Source organism: Camellia sinensis, chromosome 8 (genome assembly GCF_055761805.1).
Source record: "Camellia sinensis isolate YWXY chromosome 8, ASM5576180v1, whole genome shotgun sequence".
In the NCBI taxonomy this organism is placed as follows: Eukaryota; Viridiplantae; Streptophyta; class Magnoliopsida; order Ericales; family Theaceae; genus Camellia; species Camellia sinensis.
The window spans coordinates 162,532,119-162,545,673 of NC_138968.1; the positions used below are offsets into that span (position 1 = coordinate 162,532,119).

Below are 13,555 nucleotides of genomic sequence, written 5' to 3' on the forward strand. Positions count from 1 at the left end.
GAACCTTTTTATTTCTCCTTGAGGATATGATGATCAATTAGTTACTGAATTGTTGCCTGCCAGAAATATAGTAGCAAATTAGCAATGGCAAGTGGCCCTTGTAATATAGACATGAATTACTTACAACTTGTGTTCACAGCAGGAAGAAGCAAAGGCCATTCTATTCTTGGCTGTTTGGTGCAGTTTTGTAGAGTTGTTTATATATATATATATATATATATTAATAATTTTGAAATTTGTGTCAAATTATTTGGTGCAATTTTTATTTACCGTTTATAGAATAGAAATAACTTAAATAAATTGAAAAAAAAATTATTGGGAAATAGAAAAATAGATCATTTTAGTTTATGCGATTATTAGCTTTTAGTTTGTTAAAAACTGCACCAAATTGATCACTGACCTCTCGCATGAGGTGAGCCCTATACCATATACAGAGGTTTTCAATTTGATTGCTGTTGATTTTGAGTGAACCACACACGAGTGCAACAAATAATAATGGAGTGAATCTTCACCTCAAAGAGAACAAATTGAGCTTCATATATCCTAATGAAATAATATTAATACAGCGTGCCAGACTTTAAAATTGATAACAAGTTATTTCATCAATCTTATTTTCAATAAAATGCCTAATGTACATAAGAAAAAAAACACTATACAAAGACTAATAATCAGCAACAGTTTAGCGTGTACATTAGCTATTATAAAAATAACAGATTAACTGATAACATTTGCCTTCCTGAATAAACACAGAAAACAGGGATCACCCGCCTCCATAAGCACGACTTGACGTATCCCAAATCAGCACAACAGCAATTGCCGCAACCCCCAAAACCACAGCAACAAACTTGTGATGAGGCATATCAACCGACGCGGTTCCCTCTGGCAAGTAACCCTTGAAAAGCAAATGGTTAACAGAGACATAAACGAAAACCCCACTTGCGAGGCCCATAAATATGGCGTATATCCAGTCTGCAACAATGCCCGGTGCAGTGGCATCTATTACTATCCCTATGGCAACACCGATAGGACATGAGATGGCGAATACAAAAGCATAGGCAGTGCACGACAAGAGAGGATGGCCTGGGATCGTTCTCAGGAGGGCTATTCCCATTGCAATGGCAGCGAAAACCTTGTGCAAGGTGACGGTCCAAAGAGCTCTCCAAGCCCTAGATTGTGTGTCCATGACACCAATTGCAATGCCTTCAAATATGGAGTGGAAACATAAGGCTATTATCAACAACACGCTGTCTCCGAAGGAGATAGCATTGAAAAATAAAGTGTTCATAATATGATCCGTGCCATCATCAACCTGTTAAAGCACGAAGGAAAGATTCAGTCAGCTCGGTTTGCTAGCATTCGAAAGCTTATTCCAACTGACAATCCTTTTTTCTGCCTATCTGAAATTTTATGTGAAATGTGTTGGATCCATTCCAAGCTAGACATTGCATATATGAAGCTTAATTCGAGTTAGAAACATAAACATAACTTCTTTCCATTATCTCACCTGAATTTGTGACTGCGAGGTACCCACACCACTGCTAGATTTTCTCTGCTGGATACCCCCTACAAACAACAGAAAAACATATATAAATAAGAAATCAGAGAGCCCAAAAACCGTAATTAAATTCTTCATAATTTAATTCATCATGTTAAAATGCACATTGTAACTTCAAATAGTGCTCAAAAGATGAGGTCAAATAAATCTTCAATAGAGAGAGAAGAGAATTTCAACAAGCTGGTTCTCATGGTTCTGTAATTTAGAATAATTTCGGTGACGTTTGGGAAGAGCTCATTTGGGCTCTTTTGGCTCTTTGAGCCATAAAAGACAGAATAGATTATTTGAGCCAAAACAGACAAAACATTACATTTAACTCATAATCATTACACTCTTCTCTTACAAAAAAAAGTCAAAAAAGCTAAAAAGTCAAAAAGTCCTTCCCAAACTAAGCTTTTGAGCACAGGCTCAAATAACAAAAAAAAATCAAAAATCAAAAAGTCAACCCAAACGGAATCCAGTGCTTTTGACAATTTCTAACTTGATGATCATTCCCAAAATCTTTCAAATTGTACCCAACATCGATGGCAATGATGAGCAGAGAATTATCAGTTTATCCTAATTTAGAAATTCACATCTCATGCTACAATTCACAAGTATAAAGTCACATCATTCAGAAGTTGAACCAGTAGTACCTTGAACCCTAACATCTCTGCTCCTCTGCTTCCGATAAACATAGAGAACAACACAATCCGCAAACATTGCGATCAAAAACCCAACACTCCCCAACATGAACGCGAAAGGGTAGTGTTTGGAAATCAAACTATCGAAAGCATCATCGGAATCGCTCAAGAATTGCATCAGAGCAGTCCCCAGAAACACTCCTCCGGCGAACTGGGTACCCAGCAGAATAAGCCCTTCGTTCCACTTCACCAAGTAGGGGGAGATTCCGGCGACGAATGTGGTGACGAATAAGATGACTAAGCACCAGATCTTCACCAAAATTAGAGGCTTCGATCTCGGGTCCGGTGCGTCCGTCGGCGGTGGCTCGGCGTCGCCACCGTGGGCGGTGCAGAAGAGGAGGAAGAGGAGGAGGCATTGGAGTTGGTGGCGGCGAAGAAAGATATGCATTTATTCGTGTGAATGTGAAGGTTTGCTCTTTCTTTACTGATTCTTTTGAGTTCTTGTGTGAGACTCTGATTTTTTACTTACGGTGTGTGCACAGTACACAGTACATGCACATTTGTTTTCTGTTTTTTTTTTTTTTTGGGATTATACAGAGTTCAGTGGTTGTCTGTCTCCATCATCCATCAAGACAGATTATTTTAGATGATCTTAATAAATGTTAAATTTTTAAATATATATATATATATATAAATAAAAAATTAATATGACTTAAAAGAGATAAAAAGTTTAAAAAATATATATTTATATTATGTATCCCAAAATAATGCCTTGGATTGGCAGTAAAAAAAAATAGTAGTAATAAAATAAAGAGAAAATAATCACAAATTAGTTACTTAAAATTTATATTAAAAAAATACAATTAGTAATATATTTTAAACATAAATATATTGATCTCTTTTAAAATTGGGGTTTTTTTTTTTTAAGGTCCCTGATATTAATATTTTATAGCATAAAGGACATTCAATATTTTTATAATATCTAAGAGCCCTCAACAATATTTTCATAATGTCTAAGGTCCCTCAACCTTGATCCAGAGAAATTTCAGTCCAGAGAAATTCTAGCCCCTCTGGACCAAATTTCTCTAGAAAGTCTAAAGCAATTCTGAATTTCTTAGAATTTCTCTAGTCTAATTATTCTCAGAATTTCTCTGGCCCAATTCTTCCTAGAATTCTCAGCATTTCTCTAATGCATTGGCTGAGTCCAGAGAAATTTTGAATTTCTCTGGTCCAATTCTTCTCAGAATTTTTCTGGCCCCAATTCTTCCTAAAATTTCTATGATGCATTAACTGGCTGGAGGAGTGGTTGATGGAGCAAATTCAATCCAGAGAATTTCTCTGGACCAACCCAGAGAAATTTCAGTTCAAACTAAAGAATTTCTTTGGACCAACCCAGAGAAATTTCAATTCAAATCAGAGAATTTCTCTGGACCAACCCAGAGAAACTTTCTACGCTTGATCAATGAACCTGTTGGAGGGGAGTGGAAGGGAACATACTGGGCAATCTGGGTCATTTTCCACAAGAGGGAAAAAATATATTATAAGAGAAGGCCAGAGCTAGTAACCTTTGTTGAAGAATCGTACCGAGCTTACCGTGCCTTAGTTGAACGGTATGACCACTTATCTACAGAGTTGCAAAATGCCAACAACACCATTGCTACTGTTTTTCCAGAACGAGCCCAATTAGCAATGGATGAAAACAACTATGGTTCTTCTAGAGCTCCAAAGAACCTGTCACAAGCATCAACAAAGTTTCCAAGTAGAGACTTGAACTTATTACCAGCATCAAAGAAACTGCAAAACAAGGAGTCATCAAAAGAAGTAAATGTTAGTAAAACTGCTTCCACGAAATCTGGTTTGAGCAACTCTGAGGCATTTAATGAGGTTGACAAGCTTCATAAAGAAATTTTGGGACTACAAACTGTGAAAGAGTATGTGAAGAGCTTTTATGAAAGTGGGCTTGCAAAGTATTGGGAAAGTGAGAACCAGACCACAGAACTACAAGAGAGTTTTCAACTTCCAAGATGAATTCGGGGTGACCAAGGTCATTGAGGATGATGAAGCTCGAGCTTTAATGGCAGAAGCGGCTCTACAATCATGCGAAGAGGTATTGGCTCAATTACAGGAGAAACAAGAGAGGTCGAACTCAGAGGCAAGAGCAGAGTACGAAAGGGTTGAGGATGCTCGCGAGAAACTTAGGTCCCTAAAGCACAAGTTTCTTCCTGACCAACAAATTGAAGTTTAGGTCTCAAATCTAACCTTCGAAATGGGTCACACCACTCTCAATCGGCGAGAGAGAGAGAGAGTTGATCAGAAGCTTGCTGCCATGATTGCGCGTGGTGTTGAGGTTGGTGTTGGTCGATGCTTCGCAGTGGTACTTGCTCGATGCAGAGGAACAGAGAGTTGATCAGAAGCTTGCTGCCATGGTTGCGTGTGGTGTTGAGGTTGGTGTTGGTCGATGCTTCGCAGTGGTGCTGGCTCGGTGCAGAGGGAGAGAGAGTTGTTTGTCTATAGCTTCCGATGGTAGCTCTTCGTTTAGATCGGGCACGGAAAGAGAGACAAAGAGGGGATGAACCTTAGACTACAAAAGAACATATTGTGGACCTAATCCATTACTAAAAGTTGGACAGGGACCTTAGACCGATTTTCCCTAAAATTTTAATTAACATAATAATTAATTTTTTTTATTAATAATTCAATGATTGTATATGAATAAAAAAAATGATATTATCATTTCTCATCTACCAAAATATATAGTTAATTTTAGGAGATTTTTTTAGGATCTCTGGTATTAAGATTTTATAGTATAAAAGACATTTAATATTTTCATAATATTTAAGGTCCGTCAACATTGATAGAGAGAATTTCTCTAAATTCTAGGAATTTTTCTAGACTTTCCAGAGAACTTTTTTCCAGAAGAAGGCAGAGAATTTCTCTGATTTTCGTAAGAATTTCTTTGCGTTCAAACTAGAAAATTTCTCTACATTCCCAATCACGATGTGCAATACACAAAATTGATCACCTAAGTGCCGTTTTGGGAACCCAGTCAAAACGCTATGTTTTTGGGTTGGGAAACAAAACGCAGGAGTGTGCAAAAAAGCTGAAATGGCCATTTGGGAAGCGGAAAAAACGCAGCTTGGCTATTTACAAAACTACCCTCAGCTTAGGTAAATTTCTTCAATTGGCTGAGGGTATTTTGGTCATTTTGTAGTGATGTGACACTTTTAAAAAATATTAAACCAAAAAATAAAAAAACCAGCTTTTTACTAACTTCCCAAATCACTATCAAAAAAGCCAAAAAGCTTGGTAAAAAGCCAAAAGCCAGCTTTTTACCAACTTCCCAAAACACTCCTAAATAAGTAATAACAACAACCAATATACATACATATATATATATAGATAGATAGATAGAGAGAGAGATAGATAGATAGATTTTGACTAAAAGGAGAATTTTTCTGGGTTCAAACCAGAGAAATCTAAAAAAAAAATTGAAATTTCTCTGGCTTTGTTCATATATTAATTTTTTCTGTGTTTTGACCAAATTTTATGTGTTTATAAAATTTCTCTGCAAATATGGCCAGAGAAATTTTACTGACCACTTCTCACAAGCATAACAACAAACACCTTCAGTGTATAATTAAATAGATTGGGAATATACAAATCTCATTGTCAATTTCTTTGACAAGTTGAAATATACAAATCTAGAAAAAAAAAAAAAAAAACTAAGTTGATATACATACATATATATATATATATATATATATGAACATAACCAACAACAATTGAATATCCAATTAGAAGAAACCACAACACTATTTGATTGATGGAAAATAGAGTACATAGACAATCTACTTCCCATGGATTTGATGTGAATGGACAACTTATTTTTCCTTTATACGCTGTGCTTCGTCCATTCATACACTGTGCTTCGTTCATGTTAATCATATTGTTTAATTTTGATGATGTCTAAAATATTATTTCAAAAAATTAAATTTTTTTAATATACATATTCTATATTATTTGACACAAAATATTATCTGTTTAAAATATATATTGTATGATTATATTTGTTATAAATATTATTTAAATGAAAATATTTTGAAAACATTACTATTCATGATTTTGAAAAGTTCGGCCGGTCACTATTCACTTTTTGACGAAATTAATATTGATTAATTATAGTATTTTGACAAATGTAATATTAGTGAGTTGTCATCTTTTGACAAATTTAATATACTCACATGGAATGATTGGTATATAGCAAAAATATTTAATTTGTATTTTGCAATCAAAGTGAAACATACTCAAGTGATGTTTGAAAGCAAATCATACTTTTTTAAAATATAAATATATAAATATATATATTATTGTAAAAAGAAAAAGATGAGCTTGACGGTGAGTTTTGTCTCCTTGACATATATATATATATATATATATACATATTACTATAATTAATAGAAAAAGTTAGTACAAAAATTTGACAAAATCCTTATATATATATATATATATGATATTATATTCAAAAGTGTGAATTGAACATCTTGGTGACTTGTCTGCAAAAGTTTATCAAAGAAATTGAGAGGGTAATTTATGATCTGGAGTTGGGCCGAGGTGACGGCCGAGCAGGTTGAGGGCCCAACGGTGTATGGGGCCGAGCTGATCAACTATCTGCCCGGAAATGGGCTGCCAGAACTTGGGCCGGGCAGAGTTTGGACTGAGTGTGTGCCACCCCGGACCGTACAGAAACTGCTCGGCCAGGAAGTGACCGGTCAGACCAGGATGCTCGGTCCGAGGATGGTCGAAACCAGACAGACCGAGAGACCGGCGCCCGGAAAGGCGCGGTCAGCCGAGGTAGTTGATTGACCGGCAAGAAGGCCAACCAAAGGAGGTGCCCGGGCTAGGCTTTGCCGAGATGCCGCCTAGCCCGGTCCTTCATGTGTTTGTCCGGCTAGGCGCATGGGTTTGAAGCATGACATGGCCGAGGTAGAACAGCTCGGCTGCCGAGCTCCAGCTGTGAAGTCAGGCAGTTGAGGTTAGGTGGTGAATGGCATGGTTTATGCTGACAGATGGGATAGCAGAGCCACGTGTCAGGAGATGACTGGGAGTGGATATGGGGCTCAGAAGGTATAAAAGCATGTCTGCGCCCCCCATACGCAAAAAAACACATATCTGTAAGAAACTCTCGCACCCAAACACTCCCTCCCTTCTCTCTATCCATCCTAAGGTGTGTGCTACCTTGATCGTCGGAGGGTTTTTCCGGCCACACACCGCCGGGTAGCTCACCGTTACTTGCTCGCAGGTGATCGGACATCGACGGAGCTCGGAAGAAAGGAGTACGGGCTTGCCGGAATATTTGCTCCCCGTACAGAAATGATGAACAAAGAAAAAATGTGTAAAGATTGACAAAGAAAAAGGTGCCACATAGTGTATTCATTGAAAACCAAAATAAATGTCTTTTGTCTGTTAAAGAGCGTGCCTATGTAACCCATGACGTCAACAAGGAGCGTCCTACCTCCAACGGATATATTTTTGGGTATAAATAGAAGTGTTGTGTGTAGAGAAAAATCAAGAACTTGAAGAGAAAAAATTTATGTGCTCCAAAATTTTGAGTGTATTGTATTTTGCTCTTTCACTTTCAAATCTAAGTGTAGTCTTTGTTCTTACACTTTTATATCTACTCTTTGTGAGCAAAATATTGTAAAAGATGATTAAAGTACCTCTTATTTTTAGTCATTATTTTGTGAGAGATTTTGTAAGAGTAAAACATTTATTGTTGAGTTAGGCTCAATAGATAAAAGTAAGACCTGTGGAAAATTCACAAGCTTGGTGAAGTCTTGGTGGTGTATTGATTCATTTTGATAGTAAAGAAATTCTTAAGGAGGTTCCTTGGGGAGTGGACGTAGGCTCGGCGTGTCGAACTACTATAAATCTCTGTATTTGATTTTCTCTCCCTATCTTTCTTGCTTTTATATTAATAATTATTGTTCTATTTTTTATTTGTTAAAATTCTGAATATTGTGTTTTTAATGTTGTAAAATTTTTAATAACCCAATTCACCTCCTCTTGGATTGCCTATCTGGGATAACAATTGGTATTAGAGCCTAGACTCTAGTTTGTGTGACTTAATCGTCTTAGAGTAGATCATGGCAACCCTAATTATTCATTACCTGAGGGACAAGCATCCAATAAGCTACCACTGTTTAGCGGCACAAATTTTAGCTATTGAAAAACTAGGATGACCATGCATGTTCAATCAAATGATTATGAATGCTGAAAAATTATCTGCAATGGTCCAAAAATTCCTACCAAAACCGTAGATGACCTTAAGGTACCAAAATCTGAATATGAATGGAATGAATCAGATACTAGAATGACCCAAATTAATGTCAAAGCCACAAACATGTTGTACTGCGCCTTAAATGCCAACGAGTTCAACAGAATTTTCACATGTAAAATCGCAAAAGATAATTGGGATAAGCTTATAGTAACTTATGAGGGGACTGAATAAGTTAAAGAATCTAGGGTCAGTTTGCTAGTCCATAATTATGAACTTTTTAAAATGAAGCCTGATGAAACTATACCTCAAATGTTTATTCGCTTTACTGATATTATTAATAGTTTAACTTCTCTTGGAAAAATATATACTAATGTTGAAATTGTAAAAAAAAAGTGCTTAGGTCATTGCCAAAAAGTTGGGAGACAAAAGTCATTGCCATTACCGAAGCCAAGGATTTATCAAAGCTAAGTCTAGATGAGTTAATGGGATCTCTCTTAACTCATGAGCTCATAATGCAAGAAGGAAAAGAAGAGGAGAACAACAACAACAAGAAGAAAGGAATAGCCTTCAAATTCATTTCGAAACATCAAGAGAATGAGGAAGATGATTCGAATGATGATGAGGAAATAACATTCATCACTAGGAAGTTCAAAATGTTTGTAAAAAAGAAACAATGTGTGAGAAATTTTTCAGAAAAGACTTCAACAACAGAGATTTTCAAAGGGGAGAAAATCATAAAAAATCTGAAGTTACCTACTACGAATGCAACAAACCTGGACACTACAAATTAGAATGTCCGGAACTTAAGAAATAATTCAAAAAAGACAAGAAGAAAGCCATGGTTGCAGCATGGGAAGAAGATAACGATAAAAGTGACTCAGAAACCGAAGTTTGCAAAAATGAGATTGCTAACCTATGCTTAATGGCACTTGGAAACGAAGATAAGTGCATGTTCGAGGCACATGATTGGAAATAAAGTTATGTTCGCCACACTTCAACCAAAGGATGGCGGATATGTGACTTTCGGCAACAATAGCAAGGGTAAAATCATAGGTGTAAGTAATATCGGTAAAAATCATTCTCCTATTATTGAAAATGTTTTACTTGTTGAAGGTTTAAAACATAACTTGCTTAGCATTAGTCAATTATGTGATAAAGGTTATAGAGTTATTTTTGAGAAAACTCATTACACTATTGAGAACACCCTAGAAAACAAAACTTTATTTGTAGGTTATAGACATGAGAATGTATATGTGTTTGATTTACATGATTTGTCTTCTCATTTTAACATTAAATGTTTATCTGCTATAAATAATAATGGTTGGCTTTGACATAGAAGATTAAGACATGCTCATTTTGATTTAATTTCCAAACTTTCAAAAAATGAGTTAGTCATTGGTTTACCAATTTTTTTTTTTGAAAAAAAACAAACTTTGTGATGCATGTCAATTTGGAAAACAAATTAGAATTTCTTTTAAATTCAAAAATATTGTTTCAACTATTAAACCGCTTCAACTTTTGCATATTAATTTATTCAAACCATCTAGAACATTAAGTTTAGGAGGAAAATCATATGCTTTTGTTTGTGTTGATGATTATACTAGATATACATAGGTATTATTTTTAGTACACAAAAATGAAACTTTTTATAATTTCTCAAGACTTTGTAAAAGAATTCAAAATTAAAAAAAATCTTAATATATGTAGTATTAGAAGTGATCATGGTAGAGAATTTGAAAATAATGATTTTATTATGTTTTGTGATGAGTTTGGAATTGATCATAATTTTTCTGCTTCTAGAACTCCTCAACAAAATGGTATGATTGAAAGAAAAAATTGAACTCTTGAAAAAATGACCTGTACTATGCTTTGTGAAAATAATTTGCTTAAATATTTTTGGGCGGAAGCCATTAACACTGCATGCTATGTTGTAAACCGAGCTATGATTACATTTATTCTTAAGAAAACTCCTTATGAAATTTGGAAAGGTAGAAAACCTAATATTAGTCACTTGAGTGCATTTGGTTGTAAATGCTTTGTATTAAATAACAATAAAGATAACTTGAGAAAATTTGATGCTAAATCGGATGAAACTGTATTTCTTGGTTATTCAATTTCTAGTAAAACTTATAGAGTATTCAATAAAAGAACACTACTTGTTCAAGAATCTGTGCATGTTGCTTTTGATGAATCTAACAACATTATTTTCAAGAATCTTATAAGTAATGATATTGTAGAAAATCAACCAAGCATGGAGAGCATTTACAAAAAAGAAAATAAAAAAAATCCATTACGCGAACATGAAGAAGAAATGACAATGAAGAAACTTCAAGAAATATATACTCTTCCAGAAAATAACTCAAATCTATTAAACTCATGGCCACCCCAAAGACCTTATCATAGATGATGCGACGGAAGGTATAAAAACTCGTTCCTCTGTTAAAAATATTTGCGGTAACTTAGCATTTGTTTAACAAATTGAACAAAAATTGTTTTTAAAAGCTGAAAATGATGAAAACTGGATTCTAGCAATGCAAGAAGAATTAAATCAATTTAAAAGGAATGAAGTTTGGTTTTTGATCTCTTGACCTAAGGATCATCCCGTTTGGTACAAAATGGGTTTTTTGAAATAAAATAGATGAATCCAGAGTTATTACTAGAAATAAAGCTCGATTGGTAGCTCAAGGTTATAATCAAGAAGAAGGCATTGATTTTGATGAAACTTTTGCACCGATTGCTAGACTTGAAGCTATTAAAATGTTACTTGCTTTTGCATGTTTTAAAGATTTCAAATTTTATCAAATGGATGTTAAAAGTGCTTTCTTAAATGGATACATTTCGGAGGAAGTTTATGTTGAACAACCTCCCAATTTTGAAAGTCATAAATACTCGGATCATGTTTTCAAACTCTCAAAAGCTTTATATGGTTTGAAACAAGCTCCTAGAGTATGGAATAAAAGATTGAGTAATTTTCTACTTGACAAAGGTTTTTCTAGAGAAAAAATTGATACAACACTTTTTATAAAAATAAAAAATGAAGATACTTCAAATTTATGTTGATGGTATCATTTTTAGTACTATTAATGAAAATTTGTGCAAAGAATTTGCTAAAGATATGTAGGGTGAATTTGCAATGAGTATGATGGGGGGGGTTAAATTACTTCTTTTGTTTACAAATTAAACAAACTAATGATGTAATCTATTTAAATCAAACGAAATGTATCAAGGGTCTACTCAAAAGGTTTAAAATGGAATCATTAAAGCCTGCAGCAACTCTAATGAGCACATTGAAGCTTGGGTAACCAGCTTAGGGTATGATAGAAGATCACCAAACAATTACAAGATGATCCCTGAGGGTATAACATGATTACAAACCCTACTCACTTTCGGCTAATATAATATGCCAAACACTTTCGGCTAATATAATATGCTAACACTCCCCCTCAAGTTGGTGCGAAGATATCTCTCATGCCCAGCTTGCCTAATATGTCATGAAATGGTTTATTCCCAATTCCCTTGGTGAGAATGTCAGCAAGTTGTTCACCAGACTGGACAAAAGGAGTACAAATGGTACCACTAGTGAGTTTCTCCTTAATGAAGTGGCGATCAATCTCAACATGTTTTGTCCTGTCATGTTGAACGGGATTGTGAGCGATGTTGATGGCAGCCTTATTATCACAGTATAACCGCATGGAGTCCGTCTGATCAATACCTAGATCACTTAACAATAATTTGATCCATAAAAGTTCACACACACCTTGTGCCATAGCTCTAAACTCAGCTTCTGCACTTGACCTGGCAACCACATTCTGTTTCTTACTCCTCCAAGTAACTAGGTTGCCGCCAACAAATGTGCAATACCCTGAAGTTGATCTCCTATCAGTTACTGACCCAGCCCAGTCAGCATCTGTATAGGCCTCTACACGAAGATGATCATACTTTGAAAAATACAGACCCTTACCAGGAGCAGACTTCAAATACCTCAAGATTCTCATGACAGCCTCAAAGTGAATCTGATGAGGAGCATGCATAAACTGACTAACTACACTGACAGCAACAGCAATATCAGGACGGGAGTGAGATAGGTAAATGAGCTTACCCACTAATCGTTGATAGCTCCCCCTATCCACAACTTCTCCTCCTTCATCATCCCCCAATTTCTGATTTGGTTCCAGTGGAGTGGCACATGCCTTGCAGCCAAGCATCTCAGTTTCCTTCAACAGGTCAAGCACATATTTTCTCTGTGAGATAAATATCCCATCTTTAGAGCGAGTAACTTCAATTCCCAGAAAATACTTCAAGCTTCCCAAGTCTTTGATTTCAAACTCGTTGGCTAAATATTTCTTCAACAGAGGTATTTCCCCACTATCATTGCCTGTAAGAACTATGTCATCTACATAAACAATAAGTGTTGTAGTCTTACCACGTGAGGAATGTTTCACAAACAATGTGTCATCTGCCTGACTTTGTTTGAAGCCAAATTTCAACATAGCCTGAGTGAATCTCTCAAACCAAGCTCTTGGAGACTGTTTGAGACCATATAATGACTTCCGAAGTTTGCATACTTTGCCTTCTGTTTGATGATCCTCAAAACCCGGAGGAATGTCCATATATACTTCTTCTTCGAGGTCACCATGGAGAAAAGCATTCTTGACATCAAACTGATAAAGCGGCCAATCTAGATTAGCTGCTAGAGAGAGAAGTACTCTGACTGAATTCATTTTAGCCACGGGTGCGAAGGTCTCCTGATAATCAATGCCATATGTCTGAGTAAACCCTTTTGCCACAAGTCTTGCCTTGTAACGCTCAATAGACCCATCTGCTTTGTGTTTCATAGTATATACCCATTTACATCCCACAGTTCGTTTGCCCGTAGGTAACTCAGTCAATTCCCAAGTGCCATTCTTCCTAAGTGCTTTCATTTCCTCAATCATGGCTAGTTTCCACTCAGAGGCAGCAAGAGCATCCTGAAAATGGTTAGGAATGCTAACAGAGGAAATATTGGACACAAACGCTCTATATGAGGATGACAAATGAGAGTATGATACAAATTGTGAGATAGGATGTTGAGTACAAGATCTCACACCCTTCCTCTTGGCA

The 13,555-nt window shown here is 35.7% G+C and overlaps 1 protein-coding gene across 1 annotated transcript; it reads right to left on the minus strand.

Annotated features, from left to right (window-relative positions):
- Positions 1 to 507: 507 nt before the first annotated feature.
- LOC114313618 (zinc transporter 11) lies at positions 508 to 2,742 on the minus strand. The gene is made up of 3 exons (XM_028260019.2): positions 2,191 to 2,742; positions 1,505 to 1,563; positions 508 to 1,309 (listed from the first exon to the last, which is right to left on the minus strand). Exons 1-3 carry the CDS (start codon positions 2,624 to 2,626, stop codon positions 761 to 763), a joined length of 1,044 nt encoding a protein of 347 aa, XP_028115820.1. The 5' UTR covers positions 2,627 to 2,742; the 3' UTR covers positions 508 to 760.
- Between the last annotated feature and the right edge of the window lie 10,813 nt (positions 2,743 to 13,555).